We start from the raw sequence: 27,575 nt of genomic DNA, 5'->3' as shown, positions 1-27,575 counted from the left end.
GGCTGAATCACTGGGAGCTTCACTTCCTGCTCTTTGAACAGCGTAAGGACAGTTCAGTCAACATCTATCTGAATAGGCAGACATGTTGCTCCCATGGTAACTGTGAGGTAGTTGATTTCATTGCAGAGATAAATATAAAGCAATATGCTGAAAATTTGAAATGAAACGGAAATGCAGAGTGGCTACATCAACATTTGAAAGAGCAATCTGGGCTGATACTTCAGGCGGAATAATTCATAAGACCATTTGAAGTTCAGAGAACCCATTGAGTGCTATGCTAAACTGGTAACCTTAAAATGAGATGAAGACTAAATACTGGAGCTGAAAAAAATCACAACATTATGTTTATAAATATGTATAAGATAATACAATATATCGAATGTATTATTATTTGAGCCCCATAAGCTCTTTTATTGTTGGAAGACTACTTCAAGTTTCAATATTTAAAACAAAATTTGATTTTGGGTCTTAAACTACAACTCCCAGGGGCTTTGCGCACATAGGCACATGCGCACTAAAGGATATTAAGTCGCAGTGAATGATAAGCTTAAACATTAAATTAAATCCAAATTTAAATTTGAAAAAATATCCTGCTGTAAATGTTCAGGGTAACTTTCTACCGCATGATTTTTTTAATAAAACAAATGGGGCGTCAGGGATGGGATCAGAGGTGAAAGGGCAGGTCATCGCTGAGCGCGGGAGAGGTCATTGTGGCGGTTGCTTCTCGAGATATTTAAAAGTCCCGCCGCTGTCCTGCTTCAGATTGGCGGTTGTAGTCAGAATTGTTTTCATGCGCCTTTGCGATGGACCTGAGCGAGTTTCTGGAGGACAGCAGTAAAAATTACCGGCTGGTATCCGCCGTGCCCGCCGCCTGCCTGACTGAAGATTGCTGCCTGGGCATTGATGAGGCTGGAAGAGGGCCCGTGTTGGGTGAGGGGCGACGACAGGGCGAGACTTGGGGGTGGGGGGCGATGGTGAGCGAGGGGTTGGGGCAGGGGCGGGGCGGGGGGTTGGGGTTGGGGTTGGGGCAGGGGCGGGGCGGGGGGTTGGGGTTGGGGTTGGGGCAGGGGCGGGGCGGAGCGAGGGGTTGGGGCAGGGGCGGGGCGGAGCGAGGGGTTGGGGCAGGGGCGGGGCGGGGTGGAGCGAGGGGTTGGGGTTGGGGCAGGGGTGGGGTGGAGCGAGGGGTTGGGGTTGGAGCGGGGCGGAGCGAGGGGTTGGGGCAGGTTAGTGTCAGTGGGGGAAAGGGTGAGGGAGGTGAGGGGGTAGGGCAGGGTTGGGGCATTGGGGAAGGGTGAGAGTAGTGTGGGGGAAGGGGTGATGAGGGTGGGATGAGTGGGGGAAGGGTGAGGGTGGTGTGGGGAGGTTGAGGGGTGATAGGAGTGGGGGGAGGGTAGGGTGGGGTGAGTAGGGAAAGGGTGAGAGTGTGGATGGGGGTGATGGTGATTGTAGTAGGGGTGGGGGGGGGTTTGTGGGTGAGGAGGATGGGGGAGAGGTGGGGGGTGGTGGGGGAATGAGGGGGACTATTGGGGAGGGGTGAGGGTGGTGGGGGGAGGGAGTGAATTAATTACAGCAATTGTACCTACTCCAGGTCTTAATGCGGCAAAAGGCTTGCTGTATTTCACAATAGGAGAGGAATCAGAGATGTACAGCACGGAAACAGACCCTTCGGTCCAACTTGTCCATGCCGACCAGGTATCCCAACCCAAACTAGTCCCACCTGACAGGGCCTGACCCATATCCCTCCAAACCCTTCCTATTCATAAACCCACCGAGATGCTTTTTAAATGCTGGTGCAATTGTACCAGCCTCCACCACTTACTCTGGCAGCTCATTCCATACCACCCTCTGCATGAAAAAGTTGCCCCATGGGTCCCTTTTATATCTTTCCCCTTTTACCCTAAGCCTATGCCCTCTAGCTCTGCGCTCCCTCACCCAGGGAATTGACCTTGCCTATTTATCCTATCTACGCCCCTCATGATTTTATAAACCTCTATAAGGTCAGCCCTCAGCCTCTGACACTCCAAGGAAAACAGCCCCAGCCTAATCAACCTCTCCCTATAGCTGAAATCCTCCAACCACCTGATGAAGGAGCTAGTGCTTTCAAATAAACCTGTTGGACTATAATCTGGTGTTGTGATTTTTTTTAACTTTGTACACTCCAGTCCAACACTGGCATCTCCAAATCATGTCCAACCCTGGCAGCATCCTTGTCAATATTTTCTGAACCCTTTCAAGTGTCAAGGAAGGAAAACCAGTCCCACACTTAGTCATTTTCCAAGCAATACAACAAAGGCCTGGCAATAGGTGGCATCTCCCTCTACTTTTTAAAATAGTGTTGAGCTAGTACTACAAACAGGAGAAAATTACCTGAAAATAGTGAATGTTAACTGGGTCCCTCCAAAACTACTATTTAGTAGATTGCTGTTGGTTGAAACTCAAGTGTGCAACTCTGTCTTTGTTTGAAATATGTGGGCATATGTATTTTGGTGATTCGGAAACCATTTAGTAAAGGCTTATTACAACTTCACCTGGGTAAGTAACTTGTATGTCAGGCAGATTTAAGAGGTTTGGATATCTTTACTAAATCAATCCTATTGTGTGTTTGAGATCTTTAAAACAGCAGTGATCTGTTCTGACTGATTCTTTTTAAACCTTTAAATTATGAACCTGTGTTCACATCTGTACACTCCCAGATGACTTATTGTCATTAGAATCTCTGCGCCATATAATGGTTGTTTGTTTCCCTATATGTCCTGTTAGTCGACTGACTGACCTCTTCACCTGTGTTCAGGACTGTTGTGCCTAATGTATTGTTTTACTCTTCTCTCAGGGCCGATGGTATATGGAGTCTGTTATTGCCTGCTTTCTAAACAACAGCAACTTGAGGAGCTCAAGGTTGCCGGTACGGAAGTCAAAACATTTTTTTTTTAGTTTTAAAAAGTCAAAATGCTTCTGATAATCCAGTGAAATTGCCAAATGCTGCCAAAACCCAAATATAGAAATTACAAGCAAGCAAGTATAAGTGCAAACATTGTACAAGCTTTTGTTCCTTATCAAGGTATCAATACTGCAGACCTTGCTGCTCACCCCTGGCTCCAGAATGCTGCAACATTTTAAGTGTTTCTGATATTCAACAAAGTACTGAAAATGGCTGGAATTAATCTGCAGTGTATTTGATATTGGTGACTAATTGCTGTTCAAGAAAGCTTCAAAAAAATATTGCAAAACTACAATCTTATTGCTCATTATTAAGCATAAACCAGGAATAGTAAAATGTAAGAGTCACTAATTGTTTTGTGTTTAAATTTTCTTTAAATTATTCTGCTCTCCAGGTCTTTGTGACCTTTCATGCTGTATTTGAAATGAAGAAGTGGCGTGTGGCCAGTTTCTTAAAAACCTCTTGAATCAAATTAGCACAATATGCAGGATTTGTGATTTCTGACTTTTCTTCCCAGTCCCGAACAATACCTTGCTAGTTCCTTGCTTGATGTGGTTTAGATTGGAAATGTGGCAGGAATTTACTCCCACTCTGAAAAAGGGTCACTGGACCTGAATAGGTAATTCAGCTTTCTCTCCAAAGGTGCTGCCAGACCTGCTGATTTTTCTCCAGCAATTTCTGCCTTTGCTTTTGACACATGGGGATTCTTTTAATGTTCACAAAATAAATTTTTCAAAGTTTGTTGAGGTGATGTTAACCACCTTTTTGAAGTGTTGAGCCCCCTACGGTGTCACTGCAGCTCAGTGGTTAGCACTGTTCCCTCACAGCGCTGAAATCCTGGTTTGATTCCACCCTTGGGTGACCATATGGAGTTTGCACGTCTGAGTTTCCTTCAGGTGATTTGGTTTCCTCCCACAGTCTAAAACGTGCAGATTAGGTGGATTGGCCATGGGAAATCTATGGTTACATGGATAGAGTAGGGTGATGGGATGCTCTTTGAAGGGTTCGTTGGACTCGATGGGCCGAATTGCCTGCTTCCATACTGTAGGGATTCTATGATTCCTCGGATGCATTAATGTGACTCAGAGTTGAAAGCAAGACTTGCCACACAGCTGCTTATTTTTGTTTATTTTCACTCAGGATCTTGCTTTCCCATTCTTCTTACAGTTCTGGTCAGGGACCACCTTGCCATTATCTGTTTGATCCCTTATCTTTTATGCTGCTTGGTTTCACTTTTACCCTGTGGGCCTTGCCTCCAGAAGTGACTTAACCCAACAGCAAAGATTACTGTGTGGGAATTGAAAGCATGTCCTTTGGTTTCCAAACACCTAAATGTGTTGGCGGCCTACTGTGCCACCAGGCTGTTATCTTTGCCTTCATTTTTTTCTTGTTGCCCTTACCTCACGAAGGGAATATTTCAACTGCTAGCTAAATGCAGACCCTGATAGGTTGATTTTATTTCCCTTTCTGCTTTTTTATTTCCATTTACTTTGCACTGCCTCAGGAAAGCAACCAACATAATTCAAGTTTCTCCCCCCCACCCCAATTATACTTTCTTTCACCCTCTTCTGTCGGGCAGAAGATGTTGACTTTGAATACACAATCAAACAGATTCAAGAACAGCTGCTTTCCTGCTGTTATTAGACTTTTGAATGATTTCTCAAATGTTAATGTTGCTGTCCCGTTTTGCCCCTTCTCTGCAGCTGTAAAACCATGTTGTGCTCTCTACTGCTATTTGGTACATGATCTGCCTGTAGAACAGGCAAAACAATATTTTTCACTGTATCTTGATGTGTCAATAATTAATCGAATCGAATCAAATCCATTCTCTCTTGCAGACTCCAAGACACTGACAGAGAAAGAGAGAGAAAAACTGTTTGCGAAACTAGATGAAGCAAATGATTTTATCGGCTGGGCCTTGGAGGTCCTTTCACCCAATGTAATCTCAACTTCAATGCAGCAAAGGTACTGTTCAGCATATTGATGTAATGGAGGGGTTGGTTTGAGGCACGTTAGGGCTGGAATAAGATGAAGATGACTGACCACATGCAGATGTTGCAGTGGGCTGATAATGTCACTTTTCTTTGCAGGAAAGTTACATTTGGCAGAACCTGATACTACAGGGGTTGAATACACTCCTTCCATGCTATCTTTATAAATGAACTGTTATGATTGATTGAGATGTTTGCCTTCATTTCACTATCAATACAAAATTTTGATATTTTCACCCATGTGGAAGGTCTGCCATTAGGGTTATCTTGCTTCTCCAAATTGTCTTAGCTAGATTTTAATGGCCCTGATTCAGATAACCCATTTACTAATCTTCCCTTTTCCTTGCCGTCCTCTTTATTGCTATCAATTATTAATTGCCACACAGAAGCTTCACACCAAATGTAAAACTAAAAAAAATTTCTAAACTTGGTCATCTTTCTTTAAATCCTTGACAACTTGAAGCATGTTAATACCTATGCTGCCACCATGATGCCGACTACAGTTTTTGAAACAGTGCAAGTGGACAACCCGATGATCTCCAGTTAAGGAATGCTGCACTCTGTTTGCATCCTATCAGCTGTTGGTGACGTATTTTTAAATTAGAGGAAAGCTGATAGGCTTGGAACCCTAGTTCTGCTTGCTTAACTTAAAATGCTGGTTTGTATTGGTTGCAGTCATACTGTAGTGGGTGTCTGGCATCAAGCATGAAAGCAACTCTTGTATGTTTTGCAATCTTGTCAGAACTACACAGTAGATATCTCAGTTTAGATTGGCAAAATACTAGAAACACTTCATTCTGTAGTGTGCACGCCTTTCTTAAGTTTCTGACCTTTGTTGATGAAAACCTTCTTTCTTCCTGTAGCAAGATTAATACATGGGGAACAGTTTTCCCTTCTGGTAGTTAGAAATGAGACCACATTTTTCCACATGGTGAATTAGAGATTGAAACCATCAATTACTGACTGACTGACTGTTTTATCATTTCTTGTTCTCATCAGAACTAAATATAACCTGAATGCATTGTCTCATGATGCTGCCATTGGACTCATTCAGTATGCATTGGACAGTGGTGTTCAAGTGAAAGAGGTGAGTAAATAAAATAATTTGGACATACTACTTTTTTTCTTTTTACAGTCTTGTTCTCCTAAATGTTGACTTGTTACTTGAGTCATCTTTAGGTACTGCCTTCTTCCCTATCAGAGAGTTTCTGGTTTAGCCATTCTTTGGGATGCTGTTGTCTTTCTCTGACCTTCTGCTCATGGAATCCCAAAGCTTGTTTTTTGCCATTGAGTGTGGCATTTTTAAAACACAATTTTTTATTTTTAATCCATTCATGGAATGTGGGTGTCATAGCTAAGCCAGCTATCCCCGATCCCTAAATATCCTCGAGGGGAGGTTGTGACCTGCCTTTGTGAATCGCTATAGTCCGAGTGATGGTAAGGAATGAGTTATAGAATTTTGACCTAGTGACAGTGAAGGGATGGCATTTCTAGGTCTAAGTCCAAATAGTGTTGGTTGATTGGGTACTTGCAGGTCTGTGTTCTCATACAACTGCCGTTGACCTTCTAGGTGGTAGAGGTCATGAATTTGAAAGATGCTATTTGAGGATCCTTTGTGAGTTGCTGAAGTGCATCGTTTAGTGGTACACACTGCTGCTGTCCTGCATCAGTGCAGAATGTGGAGAGGGTGCCAGTTAAGTAGAAAGCTTTGCCTCAGGTGCTTTTGAGCTGCTTGAATGTTGTTGCATCTGCAACAATCTAAGAAAATGGACAGTGTTCTATCATGCTCTTGATTTGTGCCTTGTATGGAGTGGGCAGGCATTGGGGAGATAGGAGGTGAGTTATTCACTCAGAATTCCTAACTTCTGACCTGCATTTTTAATGATTGGTCCAGTTCAGTTTCTGATCAGTGGTAACCAGCTAGGACATGGATAGTATGTGAATCAATGATGATAATGCCTTTTTAACATGTAAAGTTGGCTTTTAAAAACTGTCTTGTTATTGGATCTCTGCTAGTTGACCAAAATCAAAATAATTAGACTATTGATGACTGAACTTCAAGAATAGTACACGTTAATTAGTAGGTTTATTCTTGTTTAACCTCCAATGTTACTATAAGTAACACGTATTTTGATTCTGTTTATATCTTGTAAAGTTCATATACCACAATCTATACAGCTGAAAGAGAAAAACTAAGGCAGATGGAGCACTAATTCTAATTAATTTTAAAAGCTGTTGTTTTATTCTTTTGTATTTGGTATGAGGAAGGCAAACCATTGAGTCTTGGATTCTGAAAGTACTCCGATTAGGTAGCATTTGTGGAGAAGGATGCAGATTTAATCTTTCAGGACAACGAGCTTTTGCCAGAAGGGTACAGGGTTCTGATTGCAAAGAGGAGGGAGGATAACTTTTTTGTACTAAACCTTTTGCTAAGGCTGTCTGTCTTTTATGTGATTGCACTTATTTTAGGTATTCGGTGTGATGAGAGTATTTCCTGCAATGAGATTGAGTAGATTATTATAGGGAGACAATAGCCTAGTGGTATTTCTTGCTAGACTGTTGATCCAGAAATTCTGCTAATGTTCTGGGGACCAGGGTTCAAATCTGGAATTAAGAATCTACTGATGACCACGAAACCGTCCATGTTGATTTCGGAAAAACTCATCGTGTTCACAAATGTCTTTTGGGGAAGGAATTCTGTCATCCTCACCTTGTCTGGCTGACATGTGACTCCAGACTCTCTCAGTGTAATTGATTTTCAATTGCCCTCTGGCTTACAAGGCCACTTCATTCAGTTGCACCAGTTGTACAAAGTTTCTTTGAGGGCAATTAGGGACAAGCAATAAATGCTGGCCAACCAGTGATGCCAACATCTCACAAATAAATTTAAAAAAAAACTTTATTGGTGGCATTATTCAATTGGGTTGTTGCTATCATAGTTCCTTTCTTTTGTTTTTTGCTCTTTTAAAAGAACAAAAATCCACATAGTTACACATTTGCATAAGACATAGGAGTAGAAATTAGGCATGCAGCCATTGAGTCTGCTCTGCCATTCAATCATGGCTGATAGCTTTTTCAAGGGTGCTTGAAATGCATAGCCGGTCAGCCAGCATCCAAGGAGCAGGAAAATTTAACATTTCGGACATAAGCCCTTCAACAGGAATGAGGCTTGTGGGCTGAGAGATAAATGGGACTGGGATGGCAATGGGGCTGGAGGGAAGGTAGCTGGGAATGTGCGAGGTAGATAAAGGTGGGGTTGAAAAGTGATTTGGTTGGACAGGAGGGTGGAGCAGATAGTGGAAAGAAGATGGACAAGTAGGACTGTTCAAGAGGGTGGTGCCTAGTTTGAAGGTTGGGACTGGGATAAGGTGGGGGAAGGGGAAATGGGAAAACTGGTGAACTGGAAAACTTGATCCTGTATGGTTGGAGGGTCCCAAGGCAGAAGATGAGGTGTTCTTCCTCCAGGCATCAGGTAGTTTGTGTTTGGCGATGGAGGAGGCCTTGTTGCGATTAGAGGGGTGGGGCTCAAGGTCGGTGGAGCAGGATGTGAAGTGGAATTGGTCCTCCTGGGAGTAGATCCGGTGGAGGTGGAAGAATTAGGAATAAGGGATAATGTTTTTACAGGAGCCAGGTTGGGAGGAGGTGTAGTCCAGGTAGCTGTAGGAGTCAGTGGATTTGTTGTGGATGTCCATGTTGAGCCAGTCGCTGAAAATGTGGAGATGGGATACTGCCAGGATGATGAGGGAGGTGTCTGAGATGGTCCAGGTGAACTTGAGGTTGGGGTGGAAGGTGTTTGTAAAGTTGATGAACTGTTGTGAACACTGGATCAATGTGGGTTTCACCAGTTTCCACACTTCCCCTCTTTTTTTTTTTCCCCCTCCCCACCTTACCCCAGTCCCAACCTCCCAACTTGGGCACTGTCCTCTTGAATGGTCCAACCTGTCCATCTTCCTTCCCACCTATCTGCTGAACTGTCTTCTCTGACCTATGACTTTTCCCCTATCTTAATCTACCTATCGCATTCCCAGCTACCATACCACTCCCCCCCCCCCCCCCCCCCCCCCCCCCAAAACCACGCGCACACTCACATGCGCACACCCTCCCATTTATCTCTCAGCCCTCTTGGCCCATAAGTCTCATTCCTGATGAAGGGTTTATGCCTGAAATATTGATTCTCCTGCTCCTGGAATGCTGCCTGACCGGCTGTCCTTTTCCAGCACCACACTCTTTGACTCTGATCCCCAGCATCTGCAGTCACTTTCTTTCTGATCACTTTCTCCTGATAGGTTTTTCAACCCCATTTTCTCCCCATAGCCTTTGAAAGCAATATAAGGGATTGAGAAAGTACTAGATTGAGCAGAGGAGGGAAGATATCTTCGAGCTAAGCATTTTGTTATGAGTGCCTTTTATGGATAGTAGACGCTAGAAATCTTGAACAAAGTAAATTCTACCAGGTCACAAAAAAAACTACTATATTAAATATCAAAAATTAGTGATGGTTTTGATAACCTGATCCTTATTAGATAGCTGACACATCAATGAGGAGTTTTAGCCAAATGCCTTTGTCTCATTTCGTGGAATCTGTTCTGAAAACTCTGCTGCCATCTTAGCTTCTGTGACCTTCTGTTTCTGAGGACTATCTAATGTTGGGTTTTTTAAAACATTTTATCCTACAGTTATAGAACTATATTGGACAAGAACATGCAGTCTTGCTTCAGGTCTCTAATTGGATAATTGCTCACCCTGTCTAAAAATAACACTATCTTGATGCTTTACCATGGCAATGTTCCTTTTTGTTTTTTCAACTGAGATTGTGTTCTGATTTTTTTATATATAGCCTGAACTACATTTCATCGTCCACTTCAAGCACACACCTTGTTCATAGAATCATTGAGCTGCATGGGAGGAATTGGGTCAACTAGTGAATTAACATGAATGATTACCCTAAAGAGTTTTCGTTACGGATTTCATTAATAACAATCATTCTGCTATTTATATCAATAATAAATTAACACCATTGCTTTTATCTGATATCGATTTTAATCTGGCTCATGAATCAGTTCAGCTGCTATTAAGTTGCTTTTTAAACTTGTTTTCATTTTCTGTGAAACAGTTTAACTATGCACATGTACAAAGTTGGTCACACCTGTGCTTCCTTGTATAGTACATGCCTAATTGTTTCTGAATTGCATGTCTCATTTTGTATTTTTTTAAGCACTAATATCTGTTATTTAAAATACATTGTCTAGTTCTCCATTTGAAGAGTCTTTCTGCCTAGCAGCATGAATTCTACAGTTCCCATTCTTAAGTAAAAACTAAGTGATTTTTATATTGCTGCATTATTCTCTGCTTATCCTTAGGTTTACGTAGACACAGTGGGACCTGCAGAAAAGTATGAGGCAAAGCTGAAGGAACGTTTCCCAGGCCTGGAGGTCACAGTCAGATCCAAGGCTGATTCCTTGTTCCCAATAGTCAGTGCAGCGAGCATCTGTGCCAAAGTGAGTGCTGAATGTTAGGAGTGTGTTAGGTTTTTCCTCTTGGTCATGGGAATACCTTTTGCCACATGGAGTCCTGCAGTTGAAGAAGATTTGCTACCTCAATTTCAAAAGTAACCAGGGACTGGCAATAACTTCCATCCCTACCGGCAATGCCTACTTCCAGACAATGAATAAAAACACTTTGAAATTCTGGTTTCCCAGTTGAAATCAAGAAATCTTGAGCATTTGAGGGAACGATTCATGCACTGTATTTAGCAAACTGAGTATATCACACTACATCACTGTTTAACTCTCCTCTTTACGTTTTCTCACCAATGTAAATTGGCCATTGTCCTGAGTAAACTGTAGTTTTGTATCTAAGGTTTTAAGAAGGAATTCCAGAATTATTTTAACAAAAAGTTTCATTGCACTTATTCTCATTAAATGCAGTTCAATACAAAGTATTTCAGGGTATAATTGCAGCAACGTACCCTCGTCCAATTGCAGTCTTCTCCCCAATAACTGGAATGGTGTAGGTCAATGAGGCAATTTTACTTTAGTATTTCTGATATTGCACAAGGGGAAAGCTCATGGTGTGCATCTGTGCTTTACTGTGTTTGCTTGTGAAGAACAATGTTATCAAGTGCAAAGTGTTTATAAGCAAAAATAGTTTGACTGATCCATATCTCTTGAACTGCACTCCTATAAATTATTTGTTGTATTTGTATCATCTAACTAATACACTCCTAGGTGACGCAATATAATTAGTTTAACACTGCTAGCTTTCTGCTTCTCACCAGACTGACAGGTCTTGGTCTAGGCTTGAGAGTTGCACTTACTGATTAAACCATCAGATGGCAGTGTTTAGATGCTAGAAATACAGCAGTTTGGAAATAACTGGTCAAATGGACCAATTGTATAATTGATAGCAGAATATGTCATAAACTGCAATGTGTACAAAGTGTAATTTCACGTCACTAACTTTTTAAATGTTTCCTGTGTTGGTGTGCAGAATGAGCACTGCTGAAATTCCTGTTCTAACGTATTGTTCTTTCTAGTTGCATAGGAAAGATTTGACTGGAAAATTATGTCCTTAAGGTGGCAGTAATGGGTCACACTTGCAGACCAATATGTGGAAAAAGAATATTATTTGAATTTGCCATTGTTGATATCTGATAAAACCACTTTAGAATATGCAATGTCTTTCACTCTAAACCAGATGTGAAAATGACAAGTATAGAACGCTATCTCTTGATGTGCAGTGGTTGTGTCCCTACCTCTGAGCCAGAAGAACAAAAGAAAATTACAGCACGGTAACAGGTCCTTTGGCCCTCCAAGCCTATGCCGATCCCGATCCTCTCTCTAAACCTTTCTAAGAATCTGTATCCCTCTGCTCCGAGCCCATTCATGTATCAGTCTTAAATGTCACTATTGTGCCTGCCTCTACCACCACCTCTGGTAACGCATTCCAGACACCCAACCACCCTCTGCATAAAGAACTTTCCACACATATCTCTTCTTAAACTTCTCCCCTCTCACCTTGAACTTGTGACCTCAAGTAATTGGGAGGAAAAAGCTTCTTGCTGTCCACCCTGTCTATACCTCATGATTTTGTAGACCTTAATCAGGTTCCCCTTCAACCTTCTTCTTTCTAATGAAAATAATCCTAATCTACTCAACCTCTCTTCATAGCTAACACCCTCCATACCAGGCAATATCCTGGTGAACTCCTCTGCACCCTCTCCAAAGCATCCACATCCTTTTGGTAATGTAGCGACTAGAAGTGCATGCAGTATTCCAAATGTGGCTGAACCAAAATCTTACAACTGTAACATGACTTGCCAATTCTTGTATTGAATACCCCATCCGATGAAGGAAAGCATACTGTATGCTCTCTTGACTACTCTATCGAGCTGCGTTGCCACCTTTGGGGTACAGTGGACCTGAGCACCCAGATCTCTTTTTTTTGCCAGTGCTTTTCCATTTACTGTATAGTTTGCTGTTGAATTAGATCTTCCAAAATGCATCACCTCTCATTTGCCCGAATTAAATTCCATCCGCCATTTCTCTGCCCAACTCTCCAGTCTATCTATATTCTGGTGTATTCTCTGGCGGTCCCCTTCACTATCTGCTACTCCATCCATCTTCGTGTCATCTGCAAACTTGCGAATCAGACCACCTATATCTTCCTCCAGATTATTTATGAATATCACAAACAACAGTGGTCCCAGCATGGATCCCTGTGGAACACCACTGGTCACAGTTCTGTTTTGAGAAACTCCTTTCCACTGCTATGCTCTGGGCAACAGGAGACAGCCAGTTCTTTATCCATCCAGCTAGTACACCCTGGACCCCATGCGTCTTCACTTTCTCCATCAGCTTACCACTGGGAACCTTATCAAATACCTTACTGAAGTCCATGTAAATGACATGTACAGCCCTTGCCTCATCAATCAACTTTGTCCCTTCCTCAAAGAATTCTACTAAATTGGTAAGACATGTCCTTGCCTGCACAAAACCATGTTGCCTATCACTGATAAGCCCATTTTCTTCCAAATGGGAATAGATTCTATCCCTCAGTATCTTCTCCAGCAGCCTCCCTAATACTGACATCAGGCTCACCAGTCTACAATTACCTGGATTATCCCTGCTACCCTTAAACAAGGTGACAACATTAGTAATTCTCCAGAACCTCACCTTTGTTCAAGGATGCTGCAAAGATATCTATTAAGGCCCCAGCTATTTCCTCTCTTGCGTCCCTCAGTCACCTGGGCTAGATCCCATCCAGACCTGGGGACTTGTCCACCTTAACACCTTTTAGAATACCCAACACTTCCTACCTCATTATGCTGACTTGACCTGGAGTAATCAAACATCCATCCCTAACCTCAACATCCATCCTGTCCGTCTCCTCAGCGAATACCGATTAAGAATCTCGCCCATTTTCTCTGACTCCGCATAACTTGCTCATTTGTCCTTGAGTGGGCTAATCCTTTTCCTAGTTACCCTCTTGCTGCTTACATATGAATAAAAGGCTTTGGGATTTTCCTTAACCCTGTTTGCTAAAGATATTTCATGACCCCTTTTTTTAGCTCTTTTAATTCTTCTTTTCAGATTGGTCCTACGTTTCCGATTTATTCTTCCAAAGCTTTGTCTGTCTTCAGTTGCCTAAACGTTCATATATGCTTCGTTTTCCTCTTGGCTAGTCGCACAATTTCACCTGCCATCTATTGTTCCCTAATCTTGCCATTACTATCCCTCATTTTCACAGGGACATGTCTGTCTTGTGCTCTAATCAACCTCTCTTTAAATGCCTCCCAATTTCAAATGTGGGTTTACCTTCAAATAGTTGCTCCCAATCCACATTCCCCAGCTCCTGCTGAATTCCAGTGTAGTTGGCCTTCCCCCAATTTAGCACCCTTCCTTTAGGGCCACTTTTTTGTCTTTGTCCATGAATATTCTAAAACTTATGGAATTGTGATGGCTATTCTCAAAGTACTCCAACTGGAACTTCAACCACATGGCCAGGCTCATTCCCCAACACCAGGTCTGGTATGGTCCCTAGTTCAAGTTCAAGTCTCACCTGCTCTTGAGGTGTGGCATAACACCTCCGAACAGGCTGATTTTTAAAATAGGCTATTTTTTCATATGTGAGTGATTTTAAAATACTGAAGTATTCCAGGGAGAAATGGAATTGAGACATTACTTATTTGCATACTTGAAAAAGTATTCTTATTTTTCATGCATTATACTTCCATTAAAGAATATAACACTAACATCGTAATATTGAAATTTAATTCTAACTTTCAGAGTTGATGAATCAAGTTAATCTTGTCCTTTCAATTGTGTGTCCTTCAGGTTGCCAGAGATCATGCAATTCAGACATGGAAATTTGTTGAAGATCTAGGTGATATAAACCTGGATTATGGTTCAGGGTATCCGAATGGTAAGAATTATCAGTAGCAAGCGTGTCATCAGTCAATACAGTACAGGAGTAATGAGAATTGATTGACTTTGTTTTGTTTGGAGAAATGAAATGAGAAACTTGCACTGGACCTTCTGAGGGGAGGAATCGATTGTGGTTGCATATTCATGTGTTTGTTGCTTCCTACTTGAGCTTTTCACAAACTTCTTCTGTTGAGTAATGTTGTTTATTCAAATTTGCTTTGTCAGTTTCTGTTTGTGCCATTGACTTCTTGGGAGTAATGTGAAATAATAATCTGGGTTTATCTTCCCTCTGCAGTTTACTGTTTTGTGTCTTTTGAGGATATGGGGAGATTGAAGAGAAATTATACCTCAATTTTTATGTCCCAATCCCCACTCTAAACTGATCTCATGAAGACCAGTGCTGACCTGCTGTTAAAGGCTTGTGATCTAATTTTAAAAATGGTCGTCAGAATGCCTTGGTGATATATTTTGGTGACTAACTGACTTTACTTTTGCACTGAAGTAGAAAGGAAGCAACCCCAAATGTGAATTCACAAATCGCACGTAAAACATCTGGATATATTATCAGTAATTCAGTATTTTAGTTTTTTTTTTAAGATTAGATTCCCTACAGTATGGAAACAGGCCCTTTGGCCCAACAAGTCCACACAAACCCTCTGAAGAGTAACCCACCACACCCATTCCCGATCCTGTATTTCCCCCTGACTAATGCACCTAACACTATGGGCAATTTAACATGGCCAATTCACCTGACCTGCACATCTTTGGATTGTGGGAGGTAACCGGAGCACCCGGAGGAAACCCACACAGACATGGGGAGAATGTGCAAACTTAACACAGACAGTTACCTGACAGTTACCAGGAATTGGCTCATTTGATATATTTTTGCTGACTGGTGGAAACCTCTGATTTTCTGTATATCAAATTTGAACCTTGGCGGGTATGTGACCGTGTACTCCCACCTCATTTATATTAAGCATTCTAGTAGTAATCTTACCATATCCACTAGATTGCTCAATGCTTGTTACAAAGAACCAATTACTTCTAAAATGCACCATTGCTGACCTATAGGTGAAATGCCAGTGCACCGCAAGGTCCTGCAAACACCAAATGTATCAGTCACAAGATAATCTGCCTTTGGTGGTCTTACTGAAAGAAGAAACATTGACGTTTGGGAATTGTCTCTACTTCTGTCCCAGATAATATCGGCAGATGTTTTGTATCTACTTGAGCAGGCAAGAATGTCCTTGTTTTAATTATAATTACAGTATCTCCAGCAGTGGAATGCAGTGCCAGGGGAGGAGGTAGAAGCAGACACAGTAGCAATGTTTTAAGAGGCATTTAGACACACTCTATTCCCTGTCTGTTCAGGAGAGAAAGACTGATCATGTGCAGGCAGATGGAATTAGTTTAGAATGACATCATGGTCAACATATCATGGTGAGCCAAAGAATGTGTTCCTGTACTCTGTTATTCTAATGGAGTACTCCTTCAGTGTTGATAGTCAACTGAGATTGTCTTCACATTTGTTAGCAGAACTTGAGTGCATAACCTTCTGACCCATACTGACAGTTCTTGGGCCATTGTACTGCAGCTGGGCAAATGGCTAATAGAGATCCTGTGGTGGGTAGACTTTCGCACATTGGTCTAGGTTTGGTACTAAAGGCACATTATACTTGTGTCTGACCTGGTCCAGATGAACTAAATGAAGTCACTATATTGGTTTGCTATTAGAGTTTGCTTTTTCTTTCCATGTAAAACCTGCTTTATTGCCTAAATCTTGAGTCCTACAGTCAAAAGAGAACATTTATGAATAGTTGTCTGGTAGTACAGAACTTGAGTATTGTTGACAAAAGACACACTTTAGCAGAGGTTTTAGTCTTGCACTCAACAGGGTTTTTGCAAGAATGATTGATATTTCTTAATGAATTGTCTTGATACGTGCATGATGCAAAACTTGCAGACTGTATTTTTTTCAACATGTAATATTTATTCTTCATCAAAAGGCTAGGAGAGAGAAGAGAACTTCTTTAATATCATGAAAAATATTAAAAAGCAGGGGATTTTGACCACTGGGCACTATACAATGTCACATTGCAATTCAAAAGTCTGGTTTCTCCTTGATCTTAACTTTTAAGTGTTACTGAGCGTCACAAAAGCTTTGAGTAGTGGACATGTGAACTAAAAATAGTGATCTGAGTGCAGCATAAATAACGAAAAGTTTTTTTTATATACAAGAGTCTGAAAGTGAGCTGAATGTTGTATGTGGGACACTACTGTTAAAGCTAGGGAAGGAGTTCTTGCCGTGCTATTTTAATTGTTAGTTCTCACATTGGTGAGGTAGCTGTAAGTGATGTGCAATACTTGCATAGTATATGAATCCTGCACCATTCTTATTTTCTCTGTGCCTCTAGACGTCTGTGTTTATTGTACCATATTGAGTCAGATTGAATTGTTGTCAGAGCAATGGGATGTAAACTTGTGTGTAAGATTCTCAATACATCAGAATTGATTATCGCAGCCTTGCTGCTTGGGAAGACATCAAGTAAAGTAGAAAATGGGATCTTTTTGTATTTTTAAAAAGTATCGATACACAAGACAAATCACTTTTTTTTTATTCAACATTTGCAGGATTTTCAGAAAACGTGAATACTTGTTCTTTCAGCTGTAGTTTAATTAAATTATTTTTTTAAATTTAGGTTGCAGCAATAAATAACTGGTGGGTTTAATTTAATTGTTGGGTTTTCCTGATATAAACTCTTAGACATTTGATTATATTTTTTTAATATATGGTTACCTGGTTTAAGGTTTGCAGTTCCTCTTCACATTCTACTGTGTGGGATGCTGTGTAGGGCTATTTGATAAAATTAAACATCAAACTATCTGCAGCACTACAAACAGCCACTGCATTTGTCAATTCTCTTGCGTAATGGGGATTTGCACCAGAGTGCTCTAGAGAAAAGTTCCCTTGTTTTCAAGGATTTCATTGTTTTTTGCATCTGCTGTTCCTTGTAGATCCTAAAACAAAAGATTGGCTGGAGAACCAGGTGGACCCTGTGTTTGGATTTCCACAGTTTGTACGCTTCAGTTGGAGCACAGCCCAGGCAATTCTGGATACACGGGCAGTACCTGTGCACTGGTATGGAACAAATTACATAATTAACTAGTCCACAAGTTGTAGAATTTAGTTTTAAGGAGAGAGTCTTGTCTCCTGAAACTTGCCATTGGGTACGTTTTTAGTCTACAACTTGCTGTTTATAAGCCTATCCAATGTTGTCTTCCAGTTTTTTTTGTCATATTTCTGTCCTGTCTCTTCCCCAACATGACTGTTTAGATCACTAATCTTAACGCTGGGCTGCATCATCACTGTCCAATTCAGTTCAAACCTAATTCTACAAATATGTATTTTCTAGCAGGAATTGCTGGATCGCTTTACTCGGGGAGAATTTTGGCTTTCTGCTGTTGTCCAGTGTTGCTGAATTGAATGAAAACCTCAGTTAATTAACATGTAATGACAGTCATATTACTAGAAGTAAGGCAAATGAATATTGCTAGTTCCTTGTAAATTTTACACTCCTTGCTTCCTGCTCTCTCCTTACAGGTGACTATTGGGATATTGCCCTACAGACACTGGCCACTCTTCAGTATCTCATCCAAGTTGGAAATTATCATTTGTAAGCTTAGCATTGGGGTTCAACAGTCTATTGTTTTGGGAAATATCAGAGCAAAGGCTAATCCTAGTTCTTTTCGGATGTGTGCACTTATTCATTATTGCAAGGGTTACTCAGTGAAAATCAGGAGTGAGATCCCAGATTGATTGAACTAGCCTGTGATGTTGCCACTAAGTACCAAGGCTAGTTGTGTTACCTCAGAGGATGTTGCCCTGGCTGATATCAGCTCATTGGGTACAGAACAAGGACCTTCCTTCCCTTGTCTTTATATCAGAGCAGTGAATAACTGACTATGCTGATAACATTTGTGTATTAGAAATTCTCACTCTATGCTTTGATATTATTTCAGAAGATGACTATTATTGAGTAATTGGGAATAAATCAGTATACTACATAATGATCAGCTGTAGACAACTAATTGGGGCAAGTAAGTCTGTGGATAAGGGGGTTTTGCGGCAAGGTGAAAGTATCCTTACTGCTAAACCAGGAGCCCTGGGTTCTAGTCCCACCTGTTCCAAAGGTGTGTAATAACCTTTCTGAACAGGTTGATTATAGAATTAAAAAATATCATTCATGAGATAAATATTATTGCTCATCTCTAATTGCCTGAAGGGCAGTTAAGAGTCAGAAGGGAAGGGTGGAGAATAGGACAGTGATAGTGATAGGAGATTCAATGATTAGAGGAACAGACAAGAGATTCTGTGGTCACAAATGAGACTCCCAAATGGTATGTTACCTCAGGGCTGTCAGGGCCAGGGATGTCTCTGATCAAATCTACAGGATTCTTAAGGGGGGAGGGTGACCAGCCAGAAGTCATGGTACACATCGGTAATGTTGACATAGCTAGGAAAGGGATGACGACCTGAAAAGTGAATATAGGGAGTTGGGTTGGAAGCTAAAAGGCAGTATGGGCAGTGTAGTAATCTCAGGATTGCTACTGGTGTTACGGGCTGGAGATGTTAGGAATAGAGAGCAAGTGCAGCAAACATGTGACTGCAGAGCTGGTGTAGGAGGAAGGGCTTCAGATATTTGGATCATTGGGATACTTTTTTTTTGGGAAGGTGGGACCTGTACAAAGAGGATAGGTTGCACTTGAACTGGAGAGGCACCAATATCCTTGGCAGAAAGTTTGCTAGAGCTCTTCAAGAGTTTTAAATTTAATTTGGCAGGGGGGGTGGGAACTGGAGCTTTGGATGAGAGGATGGGGTACCTGGTTGACAGGCAGTTACAGCATGCTGAGAGTCTGTGAGGAAGGGTAGAAATTGATAGGGCAAAGTTGCAATCAATGTGTCAGGAATAAGGGGGATGAACTTGGAGCATGGATCAATATTTAGAGCTACGATATTGTGGCCGTTACAGAGACTTGGATATCTCAGGGGCAGGAATGGTTGTTGGATATTCCAGAGTTTAGATATTTCAAAAGAAATAGGGAGGGAGGTGGGGAAGTGGTATTGCTAATCAGCGATTAGTTTCACAGTTGCAGAAAGGGAGATCATCGAAGAGGTTTGTCTACTGAGTCAGTATGGGTGGAAGTCAGAAACAGGAAAGGAGCAGTCACTTTATTGGGTGTTTTCTAAACCCCCACCCAGTAGCAACAGAAACAGAGGAGCAGATAGGAAGGCAGATTTTGGAAAGGCGCAGAAGTAATAGGGTTGTTGTCATGGGTGAATTAAACTTTCCTAATATTGGAGAGGATTCTGAGACACAGGATTTGACTGTTTGGAAAAGCATGGTTTGAAAATCAGCATGGTTTGTGAGGGGCAGGTCATGCCTTACTGAATTCTTTGAGCATTTGACTAAACACATTGTAGGTAGAGCAGTGGCTGAGGTGTATATGGATTTTAGCACGGCATTTGATAAGGTTCCCCATGGTAGGCTCATTCGGAAAGTAAGGAGGCATGGGATATAAGGAAGTTTGGCTGCCTGGATACAGAATTGGCTGGCCCTTAGTAGACAGAGGATGGTAGTAGATGGAAAATATTCATCTGGAGCTCTGTGACCATTGATGTTCCACAGGGATCTGTCCTGGGATCTCTGTTGTTTTGTGATTTTTATAAATTACTTTGAAGAAGTGGAAGGGTGGGTTAGTATGTTTGCCGATGACATGAAGGTTGGGGAGTTGTGGGTAGCGTGGAGGGCTGTTGTAGGTTGCAATGGGACATTGACAGGATGCAGATCTAGGCTGAGAAGTGGTAGATGGAGTTCAGCCTGGAAAAGTGTGAAGTGATTCATTTTGGAAGGATGAGTTTGAATTCAGATTACAGGGTTAAAGGTAGGATTCTTGGCAGTGTGGAGGAACGGAAAGATCTTGGAGTCCACGTCCATAGATCCCTCAAAGTTGCCACCCAAGTTAATAGGGTTGTTAAGAAGGTTTATGGTGTGTTAGCTTTCATTAGCAGGGGGAATTGAGCTTGCGAGCTGCAAAGTTATTCTACTCCTCTGTAAAGCCCTGGTTAGACCACATTTGGAATATTGTGTTCAGTTCTGATGGCCTCATTATAGGAAGGATGTGGAAGCATTAGACAGGGTGCAGAGGAGATTGACCAGGATGCTCCTGGACTGGAGGGCATGCCTTATTTTGAAGGAGCTATGACTTTTTTTTCTCATTGAAGAAGGATGAGCGGTGATTTGAAACAGGTGTACAAGGTGATGAGAGGCATAGATAGAGTTGATGGCCAGAGATTTTTTCCCAGGGCAGAAATGGCTTTCATGAGGGGGCATAATTTTAAGGTGATTGGAGGAAAGTTTAGGGAGTTGTCAGAGGTAAGTTCTTTACACAGAGGGGTGGGTGTGTGGAATGCACTGCCAGCGGTGGTACTAGAGTCAGATACATTAGGGACATTTAAGCTCTGGATGTAGGTTTGCTCACTGAGCTGGAAGGTTCATTTTCAGATGTTTCATCACTATACTAGGTAACAACTTCAGTGAGCCTCCGGACGAAGCACTGCTAATGTTTCCTGCTTATTATCAAGTGCTACAGTCTCTCAGAAATGAAACTGGACAGATCACGTGGCGTTGACTTAGGCACTAGAAAAGACAACAGTAAAAGCTGCTCTGTTGACCCTGCAATGTTGTCCTCACTAACATCTGGGGGCTAGTGCCAAAATTGGGAGAGCTGTCTCTCAGACAAGTCAAGCAACAGCCTGCCATAATCATATCTTGCAGACAATGTGCCAGACACCACCACTGCCGTCTCTGGATATGTCCTATCTCACTGGCAGGCCAGACCCAGCAGAGGTAACATCAGTGGTATATATCAGTATTGACTGTGGACCCCATGAAGTCTCGTGGCTTCAGTTTAAGGATGAGCAAGGAAACCTCCTGCTGATTACTATGTACGTCCTCCCTCAGCTGATGTTCAACATGGAGGCATACTGATACAACACTTTGAGGAAGCACTGAGGATGGCAAAGGCAGAAAATGTACTCTGGGTGGGGGATTTCATATGTCTACCACCAAGAGTGGCTCAGCAACAGTACTATGGATCAAGCTGGTTAGGTCCTAAAGGACATAACTGCTAGACTGGGTCTGTGGCGGATGTTGAGGGGACCAGCAGTTACCTCCTGTCTGTATACTGTTCAATATTATTTTCTTAAGACTGCTACTGCTATTTTAAACACACATGCTCTGCTTCAACAGTGATTTGTGGCAGAAAGGCCTGTATTATGATTAACATCTGTGCAAAGGAATTTTCTAACTTTCCATTTAATTCTTAAATCTGTGCACCCTTGTCTTACTGACATGGAAACTGATAAAACTATTTCCACAATCCTAATATCTTTGAGGACCTTGGAAATCACTTAAATATCTAATCATTAGAGTGCAGGGAGATATTATCAATTTTATCTTCATAACAATAATTTCTGATCGCTGATAATGTGTGTTGCCTTTTCTATTGTTTTAAATTGATGGGATGCCCAAGAATGTATATAGTTAAGTCCACATTTACCTGCGTATATGCACAGCAAGTTCCTTCCACCCTATGCTTCCTTATGATCTTCCTAATTAAAATGTATTTCCTTTCCTTTTTCTTGCATTCAGAATATTTTTTCTCCTTTTCTGCACTTAATTATTGTCACTTATCACCCAGTGCTGCTGCAAAGTTAAACTTCCACTCTTGCTTTTCTTTCAATAATTTATCATATTTGCTAATGTCATATAAACACATTTTATATGATTGGTTCTTCAGTTCCACTGTACAGATTGTAATATAGTTACCCAGCAAATATTGATAGAACTGGAACCACCAAGACTAACTTTTAGTAAAAGTCAGCTACACAAGTAGAATCATAGCTGTTATTGTAGAAAATATTTTAATTTGGCAGACAGCAAATCAGTAACCTCAGTTACCAGTTTGAAGTTCATAATGTTATAAAACTAAACGTGCAGACTGTTAATTTGTTCAATTTTTATTTTAAAGTGAATACTTATTTCCTTGGTTGAAATTCTACTTCAAATGCTCATCTCCATAGGAATATATCATTTAATGTGGAGTACAGTTGCATTTTGGAATTGGGCAAGGATGGCGGAGCATCAGGATAGAGAGACCAGCTCCAGTATTTAGGGCAGATTGTAAAGTTAGGATTCATCACCTCCTTCACAGACCTGAATGTTGCATTAATGGTTTTTTTTTAATGTTCATCCAAATTGGATATCCACTTTGGCAGAGGTAACATTTTCATTGTTGAGCCACTCACAGACATTGAGTGTGTAATCATGTTTCAGTGAGTACTGATGAAGCACTGCACTGTGGGAGTTGCTGGCTTTCGAATGATAGCAGTTCCCTGTCAGGTGAATCTAATAGATCCTCTGGCTCTATTCAAACACGAGTTCTCTCACTGTCCAGCACCACTGTTTTAATTTTTAAAAATTGTTAATCTCATTGCTGTTAAGGAATCATATTGCATGCTGTTCATATCTGTACTTGATTGACTCTGAATCACTTTGTGACATTTTTGAGATCATGAAAATGCTCTAGGAATACCTGTTGTTTCTTTCCAATGTTTATAGGCCTAATCAAGCATTAGGCCACTACATTGTGGATATAAAATGTGGACAATTGCAGACTGATTTGAAATCTGTACTTCCTTCCTTGTAATCTAGGGCTCCACAATTACCCTGAGCTGGTATCTGTTTTGAACTTTCAAGCTGGTATAGTGCATGCTTCAATAATGCAGAATTAAGATAGTCTCACACTTCATGAACTGAGGTGTGGTTTGGATGCACAGGCAAACAAAAATGATGAAGCAAATAACTTGAATGCTGATGTGATGTTAACTCTGTCTTCTCTAAGTTATCTTATTTACCAAATTGAGCTCTCATACAGACCAGTCAGTGATGCAGGGATGGGCAGTAATATTGGCTGTTTTCCTGTTTCATTACAAAAAGACCCCAGGACCATGCCATAAGACCTAAGTAGAATTAGGCCATTCCGCCTATAGAGTCTGCTCCATCACTCAAACATGGCAATGTTTTTCAACTCCATTCTCCTGCCTTCTCCCTGTAACTTTTGATTCCCATACGACCCATCTGTCTTAAATATGCTCCTATCTATCTACCTCTGTCTTAAATATACTCAATGACTTGGCCTCATTAGTCTTCTGTGGCATGGAGTTCCATAGATTCAGCAGAAGTAATTTCTCCTCATTTCGATTCTAGAAGTCCATCCCTTCACTCTTGAGTCTTTGCTGTCATTTGGGGTGTGTGGGGAATATCCTTTTCTCTCCTCCGAGTGGAAACAACATCTCCATGTCCAACCTATCTAGGCCTAGCATATTTTTCTAAGTGTCAAGGAGATTCCCTGCCCCAACTGCTCACTATATTGCAAATGTGGTCTAACCAGAGCTTTTATGCAACCTCAGCAGAACATCTCTGCTCTTGTTTTCTAGCCCTCTCAAAATGAATGCTAACATTTCATTTGCCTTCCTAACTGCAAACCTCCAAATTAATTGAGAGAATCCTGAACAAGGACTCGGAAGCCTTTAACCACTTTTTAAAGTGCATAATCTCACACATTTCCACATTGTATTCCATTTGCCACTTCATTGCTTACTCTCCAGCCTAGCTAAATCATTCTGCAGCCTCCCTGTCTCTACTTGTTTCCACTTCTGAAATATTAATGTCCTTCAGGGCTGTTGTGCCACAGTGGTGGTGCTTCTAGGCTAGAAGGCCTGGGTTCAAGACCCACCCATTTCAGAGGTGTGTAATAACATCTCTGAACAGGTTGATTTAGAATATACCTATTAGTTGCCCTTCCTTTGTTCTTATATTAACCTTTATTGATTTCACTACACTTCACCTTGTTTTTCCATTTAATTGAAGCTGAATGATGCATTGTCCTGTTCACCTCTGCAGTCCAGCAGAGTTTTCACCCCGGGATTCAGGTTTATACAGCACACTTTTTTTTTTTTTGTTTTGAGTACCTGATTGTGGATGACAGGCCACATGCTGAGTGGCATTAAATGTTCAGCTATGGACAAGTCCAACAAAAGAATCAACAAGAAGTTGCTTTGTTTGGTGACATCTAGTGCATTTGCTTTTTTAAAAATTGTCTGTAACTCTGATACCAGACATCTGAAGTTATTCACTGTAATGATTCTCTCTCCTCATGTAGGTGCAATACATGCCAGTACCATAACATTGGCAGCCTTGCACCATTCTGCCACTTACAGTGAGGTAGATTAGTGCTGAGGATTGGGAGCTCTTCCCAATTCAGGCACACCTTGTTGGCGATCTAAGCTGCTTGAGGTCTGATTTCGTGTAACCAGCTATGGAGTAAACTTGTACAAGCATGTGTCCACCTTTGTCAGATGAACATCTATTTCCCCCCCCCCTGCAGACACAAATGTTTTTCACACCAAGACATGTTTTTTATTTGTGACATATCCTCTGGCTTGCCAGTCAGAGCTCAAATTCATTCAGGCTTAAGGACAATTATTTCTGTAGGATCGTGCCATCTCGGAACTTCTTCAAATTGTCCAGATTCAGTTCACACAGGGCACTGACAATCCAAAAGATTTGCCTGATTTGCAAGACAAATGATTTAATGCTCTGGATGTAAGTTTGTTCCCTGAGCTGGAAGGTTCATTTTCAGATGTTTCATCACCATGCTAGGTAACACCATCAGCGAGCCTTCGGTGAGGCACTGGTGTAGGTGACCCGCTTTCTATTTGTGTTTAGGTTTCCTTGAGTTGGTGATTATCAGTTCCTGTAGTACACCAGTGCTTCACCGGAGGCTCATTGATGTTACCTAGTATAGTGACAAAATGTCGTAAAATGAATCTTCCAGCTCAGTGAGCAAACTTGCATCCAGATCCTCCAACCTGAGCTACAAATCTTCTCAACCTGCTAAAATTTAATGCTCCACTTGGTTCAAGTTGTTAGTTAAGTTCAGCTTTGCCCTCAGAACTTTGTAATAAAATTTTTAAGGAAGAATTCTGAATTTTTCCTTCCCGGTCTTCAGGCTAAGACTCTGCCAGCTGCATTCCCAGATACAATATTTTCTGAAGTGCATTTTTTTAACCTGCTGTATTTTTGTAGGGATGATGATGAGGATGACAACAAAAAGGAAGTCTCTTCAGTCCTCTCCTACTTTCAAAGAAAGACCGAAGGTCCTAAAGATCAGCCACATCGCTTCTTCACTGAAAGGAAACTTGTCTCTCTTGTGAACCTATGAGCACAAGATCTCGTGGGTATGGAAAAAGTGCAAAACAGAGTTTGGAATTCAAATGCTATGTGGTGGGAGGAGAGAAAAAACAAATGCAGAGAATGAGCTTTTCCAAGAAGCAGCATGCTGGGAAATGTGGGTCAGCAATGAGCAACCATCTAGCCCATGCACGCAAGAAGCGACAGTAACCTTGAACTGAATTTTTCATGAGAATGTTCATCCTAGAGCTACTCATCAAGGACGTGTTCCTTGTCAATATCGAAAGTTTGGATTGAGTATTTTGCCTGGATCTCCATTGTTGGGTATTTGAGGTCACAGAAACTGTTCTTGAACTTCATTGTTTTTATTTTTAAGAATTACATCTGCAAAGCAACTCTTTGGTTCCATCAAGAAAACTGACTTTCATCAATTCTGATGAAAGGTCACTTGAGCTGAAATCTTTCTATCCACAGATGCTGCTTGAACTGCTGAGTGTTTCAAGTTTTGTTTTGTTTTTTATTTCAAATTTCCAGAATGTGCAGTTATTCTGCTTTTGCATTAGTGGAAATTGACTGAAGGCTTTTCTCTTTAATTTGATATTTCCTGTAATTTGTAGGCTGAGAGTAAATTTTCTTTGTTTCTTTCAACTATTTCCATTTCTTCCCCCCCCCCCCCCCCCAGCCCACCTCCCCAACCTTCTCTCCTCCTCCTGAGGTACTGCCTGGTGATTTCTGTTGAATAAAATGCAAAGGTGGGGAAGTCCCTCTGTAAGAAATCATTAAACTTGTTTTTAAGCCCTGCTGTTTCATTTTACAACACATCATGGTTCCAGAGCCAGTGGCTCAATGTTTGTTTGTTTACAGAGCTCTAGGCTTGCAAAAATAATTTACTAATGGAAGACAGAGAGTTTAGAACTATATTTTAAAACACTGTCTTTTGGAACTGCAGGGCAGTCATTTACAAATATCTTTGTCCTAACTCCAATATATTGAATTTTTAAAAATTGACTCAAAGTCATTTTAGTTAATTAGTGGTTATCCCAGAGAAATGAGAATTTGCACGTGATAATTTATTATCTAACCTGAGATGCTACTTGGTGAAATTTGAGCCCTGAAGATCTTTATAACCATGCCCATGTCATGGAGTAAATCACTTAGTTACTGTAACTTTTGTGTTTTTCTTTGAATTACATATCCTCCTCTTACTTCACTTTTGTATTTATATAAATTGGAGCAGCATGTTTACTGTCTACCTCAGTCCATGTGTACATTGTAGGAACGATGATAGAGTATAGTGCAGCAGCCTCTTAGACATTGAACCTGAAGGGCATGATAAAGGTTAAAAAGGAGATAAAACAAGTAGCAGTGATATACTGAAAAAAGAGGCTAGATAAAGCTTGGAGATCTTGTAGGATGGTTTGATCCCTCTGCCTTGGAGGTGTGACTGGTATGAACTGTGGCAAAGTGACACTGACATTGCAGATCGTGCGGCTGAGACAGTAAACTCTGTTACCACAGTGAACCTGATGCTATAATCGTGATCTGGTTTGGTCATTGAGGTGGCAGTTCTCCTCTAGTTTTGACTCTGTTGCATCACTTTTGTTCTTATTGTTTCACCAGTGGTGGCCATGACTTAAGCTGCTAGGGCCTTAGCTCTGAAATTCCCTCCATAACCCTCTCCATATCTCTGTCTTCCTTTCAAGACGCACTGTAAAATGTAGTCCTTTCAGAAATCTTGTGGTCTTCTGACCTGACATCTCCTTATGTGGCTTGATGTTGAATTTGTTTGACAATACTCCTCTAAAGCACCTTGGGACTTTTTAATATGTGCTATATAAAATCAAGTTGTTTCTTTCTGCTGAGTGGTTGCTTGCTCTGTGTCCCTGTAGGGATATAGGTTTACTAC

General features: G+C 41.3%; 1 protein-coding gene across 1 annotated transcript; it reads left to right on the top strand.

Moving 5' to 3' along the window:
• The first annotated feature begins 683 nt into the window (after positions 1-683).
• On the top strand, positions 684-26,469 carry rnaseh2a (ribonuclease H2, subunit A). The gene is made up of 8 exons (XM_043694918.2): positions 684-930; positions 2,831-2,902; positions 4,777-4,903; positions 5,929-6,016; positions 10,290-10,427; positions 14,265-14,352; positions 17,370-17,493; positions 25,565-26,469. The coding sequence occupies exons 1-8, from the start codon at positions 804-806 to the stop codon at positions 25,698-25,700; spliced, it is 900 nt and encodes a 299-aa protein (XP_043550853.1). The 5' UTR covers positions 684-803; the 3' UTR covers positions 25,701-26,469.
• The last annotated feature ends 1,106 nt before the right edge of the window (positions 26,470-27,575 follow it).

This window comes from Chiloscyllium plagiosum, unplaced genomic scaffold, assembly GCF_037043375.1.
Source record: "Chiloscyllium plagiosum isolate Xiang-an unplaced genomic scaffold, Cpla_swu_hap1 HiC_scaffold_45, whole genome shotgun sequence".
Classification (NCBI taxonomy): domain Eukaryota; kingdom Metazoa; phylum Chordata; class Chondrichthyes; order Orectolobiformes; family Hemiscylliidae; genus Chiloscyllium; species Chiloscyllium plagiosum.
The sequence above is the reverse complement of the archived record's forward strand: the minus strand, read 5'-3'. Positions and strand labels throughout refer to the sequence as shown.

Bases quoted from the DNA above. Each gene is read 5' to 3' on its own strand.
- rnaseh2a (XM_043694918.2), top strand. From the start codon at position 804: ATGGACCTGAGCGAGTTTCTGGAGGACAGCAGTAAAAATTACCGGCTG. The intron at 14,353-17,369 runs GTAAGAATTATC...TGTTCCTTGTAG, and splicing joins TGGTTCAGGGTATCCGAATG to ATCCTAAAACAAAAGATTGG. The intron at 17,494-25,564 runs GTATGGAACAAA...GTATTTTTGTAG, and splicing joins CGGGCAGTACCTGTGCACTG to GGATGATGATGAGGATGACA.